The 12,131-nt window shown below is 39.9% G+C and overlaps 1 protein-coding gene across 2 annotated transcripts in view; it reads left to right on the top strand.

Moving 5' to 3' along the window:
- Nucleotides 1-12,131, top strand: part of MAPK14 (mitogen-activated protein kinase 14) — a 62,197-nt gene that overhangs the window by 3,571 nt on the left and 46,495 nt on the right. For both annotated transcript variants that reach the window (XM_089514787.1, XM_089514786.1), the window contains exons 2-3: nt 4,728-4,857; nt 9,960-10,018. In XM_089514787.1, the coding sequence (XP_089370913.1) occupies nt 4,728-4,857; nt 9,960-10,018 (189 nt within the window). The remainder of the gene's footprint in view (nt 1-4,727; nt 4,858-9,959; nt 10,019-12,131) is intronic.

The following is a 12,131-nucleotide window of genomic DNA, read 5'->3' as shown; positions in this document are numbered from 1 at the left end:
GCCCATCATTTCTCAAATTTCTTTATCCCTTCCAAAAAAATTCTGATGTCAGATCACTGAAATACTGCTCTGCTGCTGCTATCACTGCGGAATCATTTGAAGATTTCCTTCCTTTCAAACTCTTTTTAGGGATTGGAAACAGGAAATAGTCAGATGGAACAAGATCTGGTGAGTAGGGTGGATGGTCTATGCACGCAAACCCAATATTCTTCAAAATATCTGTCACCTTGCCAGTCCTATGAGCAGGTGTGTTGTCCTGCAAAAGAACGGCTTTCTGAAGCTATTCTCACCGTTTTTCTTTCAACGCCTTCTTTAATTGGAACAACAAGTTAGAGTAGTATTCTTCATTAACTGGCTGTTCTGAAGATTGTCACCCTTATCCCCGAAAACTGTGACCATGACCTTTCCTGCTGACATTTGAGTCTTGAAATTTTTTTTGGCTGTGGAGAACCTGAGTGCCGTGACTATCAGGACTCTTGTTTGGTCTCCAGTTCATAGTAATGTATCCATGTTTTAACAGTGACAAGTTGTTGCAAAAATTGGATGGCTCAAAATGCTGCAAAATCAATTTGGTGGTATCCACTGGATTTTGTTTCTGGTCAGCCTTCAAACATTTTGGCTTCTAATTGGCTGACAGCTTTTACATAACCAACATCTCATTGAAATATAAACCCAGTGAATTCCAAGGCTATCTCTAGTGTCTCAGCAATTGTTTTAGCTGAGATTTGGCAGTCTGTCAAAACAGGTCATGAAAATGCTCAGCAATTTCAGGAGTTGACATTGTTGAAGGCTTCACTCATAAAGGGGCTCGAAACACCACCCCCTTTAGTGCTGGATCAGGGCCACTGCAACTACATGCTGCAGTCTCGGTCTTGCCTTTCGCCAGTGCAAAAAGAAGCCGTAAAAAGTGGCTCCTTTTTTGCACCTCTGAAAGGGCTCCATAGCCATTGGTGCGTGGCTTTTCTACACTCCATTAGCGCTGCGTCATATAGGCACAGTGTCAGAGGAGGCCAGTCTGGGGCAGTCGGGTGTTGCATCGTCATGATGCACAACCCAACTCTGCCCCCAGGATGTCATGATGCTGCACATGGTGCAGTGCACGGCATCACACCAGCCTGGGGGTGGAGTTGGGCTGTGCACCATGACAACGCAACACCCGACTGCCCCAGGCTGGCCTTAATGGCCAGTCTTTACAGCCCCAAAGTCTTTGAAATTTGAATTTAGGGATAAGAGTCATGACAACGTGATCCTTTTGGGTTAAAGGGTTTACACCTGAGTAAATCCACATGATATAGATGTCTCAATCTCAATATCCGCTGGGGTTTTGTTCCAGGATCCCCCATGGATACCAAGGATGTTCACATCCCATTACATACAATTGCATAATAAAATGGTATCCCTTACATAAATGGCAAAATCAAGGTTTGCTATTTGGAATTTTATATTTTTGGAATATTTGAATTATGGGTAAAGAATCAGTGGATATGGAGGACTGGCTGTATTGTCACCTGAGTCTCAAGTAGGCATGTATGATTGATTTCTTAAAACACATCATGGTTTTAACAGAGATACACACACACGCGCGTGCACTGTCCTTCTTTTACAATTTAATCAGGATTTTTTTTCTCATATTCTCCCTTTGCTTGAATTATTTCCCCCGTATATTTGGTCTCATAATAACTGCAGGATGACAAATGGTCCATTCTCCAATTCTGACTCAGAAAAGATAATGTCGTATGCCCTGTAACCAAAATAAAATACCATACACATATATGCTCCGTGCAGAGATGCATCTGGGGACAAGAGATGTCCCTTTCACAAGTTCCAGAAACACTTCCATTATATAACTAAAATGAACTGAAGTAAAACTCACACTGTGGCCACAATCTCGGGTTACACAATATAGCAGGGAAGGGCCTCAGGTGGATTCAAAAAGGAGAAAATGAGTTTCATTTTTCTTGAATCAAACTCCCCAGTCTTATTTAAACAGTTCTTTTAAGATTCCCATTTCAAGCTAACTGCAGCCCTGAACAAAAGTCCCACTGTTAAGGCCTGCAGCATGTCATTATGGATATCAGTTCTTTCTCATACCCAACTTGATGATCTGAACTATTGAGAGCACTTTTCTATCCAGATCTCTGCACACATGCACATAGGAAGTCATACTGTCTTGATGCATTTAAAGGGAGAAAAGGCATTTAAATTATTTTTTGTTATTTCATATCAGATATTTTCCTTAGAAATGGTTCCATAGTAATATTAGTTTGACAGTTAAATAGAAATATTATACATTTAGAGTCTACTACTAAGTAATGTGCTGATTTCAGGGTATCTGTACTGCTATAGAAATGATTGCATAATATGTTGCTTATTGAATAGCTTTCATATTTACCTTGGAGGAGTAACTGGAATATAACCATATGGAGTTCATAAAAGGGAAGCTTCACTTGCACAAGTGGAAGTCCACTTGTAATGCTGGATTTATCCCTGTACTTCCACCTTGCAGAAACAATTTGACTATTGTTCTGGAAAAATAAATACCACGGATCCTTTTTTCCTTGTTTGGCTCTAGAAGTGGGTTAAAATTATTGTGCAAAGAGCATTGCAGAATTTGGGAATGGGTAGAGAGAAAAGTACCTCTTCTCAGTTTGATATTAAAACTCAGGCTGATTAGATTGTCAGTGTGTTGGATAAAAGGGAACTCAGTCTAATTGAACACTTCTAGGATTCATTTCATCAAGAGAGAAAAAGAAACACTAAATATGCCTTTATGGTATAGCTCACTGACAGGTGACAGTTCAGTCGAATAATTTCCATTCAAACATGTTTTAAATTACTTGATTGAACTGTTAGGGGCATGTCAAATGTATTTATTTTCAGATGTGAGGTAATGGTCTGCACCTCTGTAATTGAGTAAATCTTCCAAAAACTTGAGCTGCATTCTTAAAAATTGGATAGTGCTTGTTTTAAAGTGTGCAAGAAAGGTAAATGTATTTTTTTCAACAGTAGTCATGCAAACCTATGCCATAATAAAACTGTTAAGCTGGAATCCAGTTGTGGACTTTTTCTGGAATTAAAGCAGTTTCCAGTAGAACTGAGACAGAATTCTCCCATACCCACAGCTGACTCCTGTATAACCCCAAATTGTTCCAGAGAGCTGGGAAACTCTTTGGAACCAGTTTTGGCCATTGTGGAGAGATTTTGTGGGTGGGGTGGGGTTCTGTTGCACACACAGGACTGATATTTATATGCTGTTTCCCTTATTCCTAACCTTCCTCCCTTTATTTTAATTTTAAATAGTTTAGTTTTCAGATGGCAGTATTTTTATCAGGCACATCTTGAGTTAGACTGAAAGGGTAAGAGAGCAGAAATCTTTTTCCCCTGGTTAAACATGGACACTGGGTGAGACATCGGCAAATGTTAATGAGCTAAAGTAAATTAGAGTAAATTAATTTGGAGCTTATTCTTTTAAAGTAAAATGCAGCTTGCTGTTTCAGAGATGCTTTTAAGAACCACATCTATAGTACTTTATGGAGCTTTTTGCAGAGAAATAGAAGTGATTTCCCTTTTAATGCTGGTATGACAATAGCACGAATCTAAAGTGAGAAATTAGTAATTGTTTTAGTGCAACAAGGAGAGACTTGTTGAAAGACTTTCTGCTTTAAATAATTCTTAATTGAAGTCCTTTTTCCTCTGACTTCACATTAGTCCTTTGTGAACAGTGGAATCAGTGTCTGTTCAGTGCTCACCCTTTTTCTGATGTTCTTTTTTTCCGAAGGCATAGATAGAGAGAGAGAGAGATTCATTCTTTTTAGATACTAAAAAAAGAATAATGCTAGAAAAAAATAAAATGAGTGTTTAATAATTATTGAAACTTGTTCAATAAATGTCTATGAGTACATGCTCAGCTGTAGTAGTTTTGCTGGGATGAGGTATCCTTCGGTTTTTATTTACAGTATTTGTATTTTGTATGCCGCTTTTCTCCCAACCTGGACCTGAGGGGGCTCACAGAAATTTAAAAACAACTGTTTTCTATGGGAAAGCCTTATGTGCTGCAAAATCTGCAAAGCCAGCCAAATCAGAAACTGTAGAATATGTCCATGTGTACCGTTTATACTGAAAGCTGTACCGTATCTCTGAAGATGCCAGCCATAGATGCTGGCAAAACATTAGGAACAAACTCTTCTAGAACATGGCCGCATAGCCCGAAAAACCCACAAAAAACTCTACCGTATGATTTCTAATTCACTAAAAAGTTATTATGTAGTAGCTATCTAGACAGCTTTTAGAAAATAACTCACCCCTAATGTTGTTGGGATACTTAATTCTAAAAATCCCTTGTTGAGAGGCATGCCTTATGTGTTTACACATGCTCTGATCAGGATGTAAAAGAACTTGCATCTAAAATGTCACAACACATGAACGTTGAGGTTGAAATGTTCAAGGAAGTTGCAGGAAGATATTGCTATATCTTGTGAGTCACTATGTTACTGCAAAATTTGCCATTCTTTGTATGTAAATCCAGTCCTGCTCTCGAAATTTATCAATACATACATAGGATTCTCCTAATAATTTATTTTAATGTGATTTCTGAATGTTGAGTAAGCACCTTCAAAATTATATTCTCTGAATGGAACAAGATACCTTTAAATCATTTTTACAGAGAAATCACATTTCAGTCCAAATTTGCATTCTTAATACTGATTTTTCAAACTATTATTTTACAGCTCTGCCTTTGATACCAAAACTGGCTTGCGTGTGGCTGTGAAGAAATTGTCAAGACCATTTCAGTCTATCATACATGCCAAAAGGACATATCGTGAACTACGCTTGCTTAAGCATATGAAGCATGAAAATGTGAGTTTCACTAGAAACCTAAGTGTCCATTTTGTTTGTTTCAAATATTAGGTTACCTATGAACCTTAGTTTGTTAACCCAGTGGTTAGAATTTCAAACCATGCTGAAGGGTAGTTGATGGTTGTACTAAATTTTAATAATTGAAAGTACAAAGGATCAGGGGAGGAAATGAATTATTCCACATTTCATTTTCAGTTCTTCATTCATGTTAATGGCTAGTGAAAATTTACATCTATATCACTCTGAATGGTTATTATTTATTATTATTATTATTATTATTATTATTATTATTATTAATTTTAAAATACAGGTTGAATATCCCTTATCTGAAATTCTTGGGACCAGAGTTGGGATTTTTTTCAGATTTTGGAATACACAAATAGTGTAGTATGTACCTGTACTGTATTTGCAAGGCTAGAGAGAGAAGCAAGCCTGGAGAGAGACGTGGAGATCTGTGAAATGGTGGGAGGTGTGGATTCGCACAGATCACTATGTTTGGATTCCTGCCATTTCACCAATCCTCAGTCTCTCTCCTGTAGCGTGTTTTTGCTGCCAGCCGTCTGCAGGCAGTGGCTGCAATGCTCCTCCTTGTTCATCCCTTTCTAGCTTCGTGCCTTGTTCGTTCACTGCTTGTGTTGGGTATGAGGCATTAGGCTGTAGTGAGATGGAGAATTTGAGAGACAATCAAGCATGAGTGTTGCAGCCGCCTTAAAGGTAGAAATGGATAGCTGGAGGCTAAAGGTTTTAGGATTTGGAGGGTTTTTTTTGGGATTTCTGCATTTGGGTGCTCAACCTGTACCAATTCTGGTTTTAAACTGTTTCAGCAATTTCTGACTTCTGGTTGGGTGTTGTTGCTTGTGTCCTCTGCAATGAAAAAACGTATAAGCTCTCCTTGCTTGTGAAATTTTATTGTTTTAGAGTTTAAAGCTTCATGCAAGTATGTTTTCTGTTAGTATTTTCTCATTGCAGGCATTGGTTTGAAAAAATGTCTTGTAGACATTCAGATGTTAGGATTATCTCATGGAATTGACTAGAGATAGACCAAGATCTTGTGGAAATAACAGGTTAATACTGGAATCTTCAGCTGTAGGAACAGTTGCAAAATATTGCACAGAGTTAGATTGTTTCTGTAATACTTCAATAGTAATGTTGCAAAAATAGCTCTTCCCCTTTTGCTGCTGTTAAGACTTTTAGTGCTAAATGCTCCTTTTGGTTGTATTCATTAAAGACAGTATATTGAAATGGTATATGCATTGGCTATAGTATTTAATTTGTTCACTTCTCTAGCTCTATACCAAACAGTTCTGCAATTTTAAAATGAATGTCACAGTATAGGACGGTTTTATCAAGTTTTAAAGTAAAATTATGGCACAAGCATGCTTTCTTTTTCATTTTTAACTAAGACATGTCTTCAAGCATGCTGACAAACATGAGAAGGTTTGGAAAGAGCAAATTTGCCAATTTGTGAAAAGCACCTCATATTCTCCCTTTAAAGTCTAGTAAAAGCAATTGCAGATGAAGCTATAGGCTTAGACTGTCAGCAGCACTTGAACTGCTATAGCAGCCTATTGCTTTAAGTCTTGTTTCTAAATTGCATGCTATGCAGATGCAAAAGTTTTTCTCTTTTTTGCAGATAATAACAGCACTGAACATTTTAATTCCTGTCTTTTTTGAAATAGACTAAAGAAAAGCCTATTGAATGACATTGATGTTTGGCAAAATGTGTGATATGAAAGATAATCTCCTCTCAGGTTATCCATGTTTCTTCATCTGCTTGTGCTTCACCTCAGTCAAAGATGTGACTGATAAGTGTACAGGAAAGGGCTTTCTTTGTCACAGCATCTAGACTATGGAACCTCACTTTGAGGGGATTAGTTTGACTGATGCTTTTGGATGCCGGGTCAAAACAGTTTCCAACATATTTTACTGTAGTAAATAACTGGGTTTTGTTCATAGTTTGTCTTATGTTAAACTATTCTAATTTCTGAATTGTTACTTAGTATTTTATTTCTATTTTTTTAGCTCTTCAGCAGAGTAATGGAGTAGAATTTTTAAAAATATATATTAAGAAAGGCCTTTCAAAATACATGTGTATATCAGCTGCTTTTAGCAGAGAATCATCTCTGGTAAAATCTTTAGATTGCCAGAATTTAGGTAGAGTTCTGTTATTATACTTATTGCTTTTTGTGTTAATTGTATTGATGTCTGGCCTACAGTATCTAATCTTGTAAATTTTGAAAAATGTTATATTCTTCCAGGAAGTTAAGTCTTGCAGTAATTTTACAATGCAGTTACATTGAAAGCATATTCTTTACTCTCAGAATAGCTTCTTAATTATGGCTTTTTAGTATACAGTAGTAGAATCTTGGATTGAGATCATAGTGATAAGACTATGAGAGGCCAAAGAAAGAACTAAGAGTAGAGGAAGGAAATTTGTCAGTCAGATAGGATAATAATAATAATAATATGTTTTATTTATAGACCGCTATTCCGCAATGATCATAGCGGTGTACAGTAAAAATCTTAATGCAATACAAATACAAGGTGACAAAGGAGGGAGAAGTCTCGTCCTTCAGGCAGTCCCTGATGTTGCTGGGTCTGCCTGATGACTCCCTCTGAGGCCGAGATGACAGTTGAGGAGGGAGGGGCCTCTTCCTTCAGACAGTCCCTGATGTTACTGGGTCTGCCTGATCGCTCCCTCTGAGGCCGAGATGACAGTTGAGGAGGGAGGGGCCTCTTCCTTCAGACAGTCCCTGATGTTGCTGGGTCTGCCTGATGGCTCCCTCTGAGGCCGAGATGACAGTTGAGGAGGGAGGGGCCTCTTCCTTCAGGCAGTCCCTGATGTTGCTGGGTAATAATATTTTTTTTGTGACATAGGATGTAGGTGAGGAGCCATGGTGAAAGTCAGGATATTAAATATCATAGAATCTTGTCCTTAGTTTTGACTGCAAGAGCCATGCACAGAGAGCCTTTAATTTTTGAGGTGGCTGGTGGTTAAGATGCTGACTCTGTTGATTGCAAGATCGGCAGGTTGGCAGTTCGAGGCCCAGGTGCTGCATAATGGGGTGAGCTCCTATCACTAGTCCCAGCTTCTGCCAGCCTAGCAGTTCGAAAGCAAGCAAATGCAAGTAGATAAATAGGTACCACTTAAGTGGGAAGGTAACAGTGTTCGGTGGAATCATGCTGGGCCACATGACCACCAGAGCAGTCCTCGGACAACGCTTGCTCTTCGGCTTAGAAACAGAGATGAGCACCACCCCCTACAGTCGGTTACGACTAGACATTCATGTCAAGGGACTACCTTTACCTTTATTGTTCTTGTATGCTTCTTCATAGTCATAATAATTAGATTTAGGTACTTTTATGACCATTACTCAAAAGGCACATGACAGCTATTTTAAATGAAGTAAAATGATGTATATTTAAAACAGAAAAATGAGGCTGTTAAGAGCCCAAATTCTTATTAGAACACATTAACAGAAAATGGTATGCCCACTGAATAATTCAGAAACATTATATGCTATATAAATAATAATAATAATAATAAGGTTGGGGGTATATTTTAACCTCCAGATGTTTTGTCCTACAACTTCTGTCAGCTCCATCCATTTTACTATATGCATTATAACGAGGACAGAGCGGTGGGCTAATACATGATGTGAGGAGCAGTCATGACAACACCTATCTGCAGCAATCCTGAGGCCTGTCCTCTCCTGTGGCATCTTCACCACAGTCTTTATTACCAGAAATGAGGATGGTGGGGTTTGCTTTGTTCTTAATATAGATTGTTTGCGTCTTTCTTTTAAGTTACTGAATGTACTTAGACTAATAAATCAATAACATACCTACCACATAAATTCTTATATCCTACTGATATAGATCAAAGGGGAGGCCCATTGACTGGTGGAGCCATCAGCATGGAGAGTTTCTAGGCAAGAACGAAATATTTGAAACCAGTGGGCATACATATTGTACCAATCCCAGCAAACTCTTGTTTCTGCTAATTCCCTTTGGATTCATGTATGACAGTAAAATATAGTTCATCTAAAGTGAAAGCTTCCTGTTCACTTGTGAACTTGTAAATATGCTGGAACAGGAAGGTAGATTGTGTAAACCGAAGGTCTGAATTGTCCAGGGATAGCCGCGTTAGCCATATAGCAAAGTACAGTATCATCTAAAAGCCACAAAACAGTGATACATTTATTGGGCCAACCAAAATGCACATTATACATATTGCAAGCTTTCGAAGCTCCACTGGCTTCTTCATCAGGCAAAGGTGTTAAAAATGATACAGGAGAAAGAAAAAATAACAATGTTGGTCATAGACCTACATTTGGTCAAGAAGCTTGCTGTCCTCAATTCAGATGGAATGGAAGGGAAGGGTATTCATACAGGTTGGCCCCTCCTCCTTCTGGCCATGTAGGCACTGAGAGATTCAGTCCAGGAAATAAACTTTAAATTCCATTAGCAAGACAAAAAGCTACTGCCTTTGGAGATCTAGTTTGTTTCAAATCCTCTTCACTGAGAACAGTGATCTAGAGGCATAGACGAAGCATGAAGAGACTGCATACAATTTATAACATCTCTCTGATTTTTCACACCTGTAGCTTGCACCTATAACATTTCAAGAGATCTGAAACTGATATAATTTAAAGGAGTGTTGCCAGTGTGTATTTGTGTGTACAAGGAGGGCTGGAACAGATGGGCCAAATAGAGTGGCTTCTAGCCACTTTGGGGGCCTAGTGTGCAGATGATGCATGCCCCTGAAGTGGCCAGAAGCGCTTTGAGGCAGCCAGAAAAAGGAGAAACAATAAAACCTTTCCTGCCACCGACTCATTTGGGACTGTGGCGGCAGCCCACTTTGGGAATGGACCAGCTGGTTGCTGTGGTCTCAGGCTGATTGTGGCCCGATTGCAGCTGGAGCAGCCAAGGGCTGCTCGTAGCCATCCATCTGTTTCACCCCCCATGTACTGTTAATGTGGTGACAGGGCAAACACTTTGAATTGCAATTTGTAATAGTGTACATGCTTGAATTGGAAAAGGCCTGATTTATGTGTAAAAATTTGTGAATCCTTATATATGTCTTTTTTTTTTCTTTTCAGGTTATTGGTCTTCTTGATGTTTTCACACCTGCAAAGTCATTAGAGGAATTCAATGATGTGTACGTAGCACTTTGAAACTACATTACAAGTAATTTAAAATTCATAGCCGTATTGGAATAAGTTTGCAGACCCACTTTACAGCCCTTCTCAGTTGTGATAGAACCAAAGGATTCAGTTTAGAGAAGGCTTTGTACTATTATTGTCTCATGAGATTTTATGTATTGAAGAACAGTTATCTTTTAAGCAACTTTGCTGTTACAAAAGTATACTTTATAGATTTTTTTGTTCAGTTCTTTATTAGTCAGCATGGGAGGTTGGCAAAAGATTGCTTCACATACTGTACAGCGGACCCTCGATTTACACGGGGGATCCGTTCCAGACCCCTCTCGTAAAAGAAACACCACAGAACCTCAAGTCCCCTTGTTTTCAATGTTGTGCTATGTGTGCATCATAGGCGCACGCACCATTCATTTAACAGGAGCTCACCGTCAGCATTTACACGGGGGATCCGTTCCAGACCCCTCTCGTAAAAGAAACACCACAGAACCTCAAGTCCCCTTGTTTTCAATGTTGTGCTATGTGTGCATCATAGGCGCACACACCATTCATTTAACAGGGGCTCACCGTCAGCATTTACACGGGGGATCCGTTCCAGACCCCTCTCGTAAAAGAAACACCACAGAACCTCAAGTCCCCTTGTTTTCAGTGTTGTGCTATGTGTGCGTCATAGGCGCACGCACCATTCATTTAACAGGGGTTCACCGTCAGCATTTACACGGGGGATCCGTTCCAGACCCCTCTCATAAAAGAAACACCACAGAACCTCAAGTCCCCTTGTTTTCAGTGTTGTGCCATGTGTGCGTCATAGGCGCACGCACCATTCATTTAACAGGGGTTCACCGTCCGCATTACATCAAGTCTGCATATGGTGAGCCCACGTATAGCGTGGGCACGCTGCATTTTCGGAACACAAAAACAGGGGATAGGTCATGTACACCACCATATGTGAATATCATATGAATACGGTTGGCCCTCCACATTTGTGGATTTGACTTTTGCAGATTTGATTAATAGGTTCTCTCTAGTAATCTCTAGGTCCTCCAATCCGACTGCTGAAAGTTTATAGAATTATGCTACAGTACCTAGAGATTACTAGAGAAAACATTTCTCTACACTACTACAGAAAACACTTCTCTAGACATTTGTAGGTCCTCCAGCATGATTCCCTGGTCAGTTTCTGGCAGATGTTGACCATATAGTTGCCCTGATTACTAGAGATGTGTTCTCTCAGGTAAAAAAGTAGTGTGCTTTTTTATTTGCGGTTTTCCACTTTCATGTGGAGTCCTGTGTCCCTAATCCCAGTGAATGTTTAGGGCCCACTGTATACACTGTATATCTGTATGTGTATCTGCTGTACAGAAATGGTTGATAGCTATATCTGTGCTTAATGGTAGTTTACATAACAAATCTATCCACGTGTATATCAGTACACGTACAATGGCCCCATCCATATCTGCAAATTTCTGGACTGCAAATAAACAAACAGACAAATAATACCTGAGATCTCTTCAAACCAGATAGGTGGCTGGCAGGCTTCTTGGGGTCAGCTGAAAGAGGTGTGGGCAGGCACAGGACTGTACAATAGTAATATGGCATAGAATGATGCAGATGGCGCAGAAGGAGGAGCGGGAGGATACTGCTGCTGGCGGCCCTGCTCTAAGACAGGAGCAGCAGGGAGCCAAGGGCATCGGGGCACCATGTGTGCAGCTCTCCTCAACAGCCTCTCTAGTGATGGCCCAGACTACTTCCCCTGCTCTCGCCACCCTCACTTGCTGTCAGGCTCCAAAGAGGCTGTGCAGGGCCCTGCCACATTGTGCTGTGACAGGGATGCCATTAATTTCCCATCAGTCCTCCCTCACAGCAGGCTGTGTAGCAGACACATCCTCCTCTTTCTGTATAGCCCGTGTTGCTCTATGACACATTATTACTGTACGGTCTTGCACCAGCCCACATTTCTCTCCTCCACCTCTGGAGAGCCTGCCTTGCACATCCAAAGAGTGTGCTTTCCTCCACTGCTGCTCTAGAACTGGTTTGCCTCTTTGTGGAGGTAAGCAGCTTATATATCAGAGTCTTTATATATCAAATGCTAAGTGGCTTGAGTCAATGGCAGAC

The sequence above is a fragment of the Sceloporus occidentalis genome, unplaced genomic scaffold (assembly GCF_023333645.1).
Source record: "Sceloporus occidentalis isolate IW3139 unplaced genomic scaffold, rSceOcc1.0.p SCAF_3, whole genome shotgun sequence".
In the NCBI taxonomy this organism is placed as follows: domain Eukaryota; kingdom Metazoa; phylum Chordata; class Lepidosauria; order Squamata; family Phrynosomatidae; genus Sceloporus; species Sceloporus occidentalis.
This window is presented reverse-complemented; position numbering and strand designations above follow the sequence as displayed.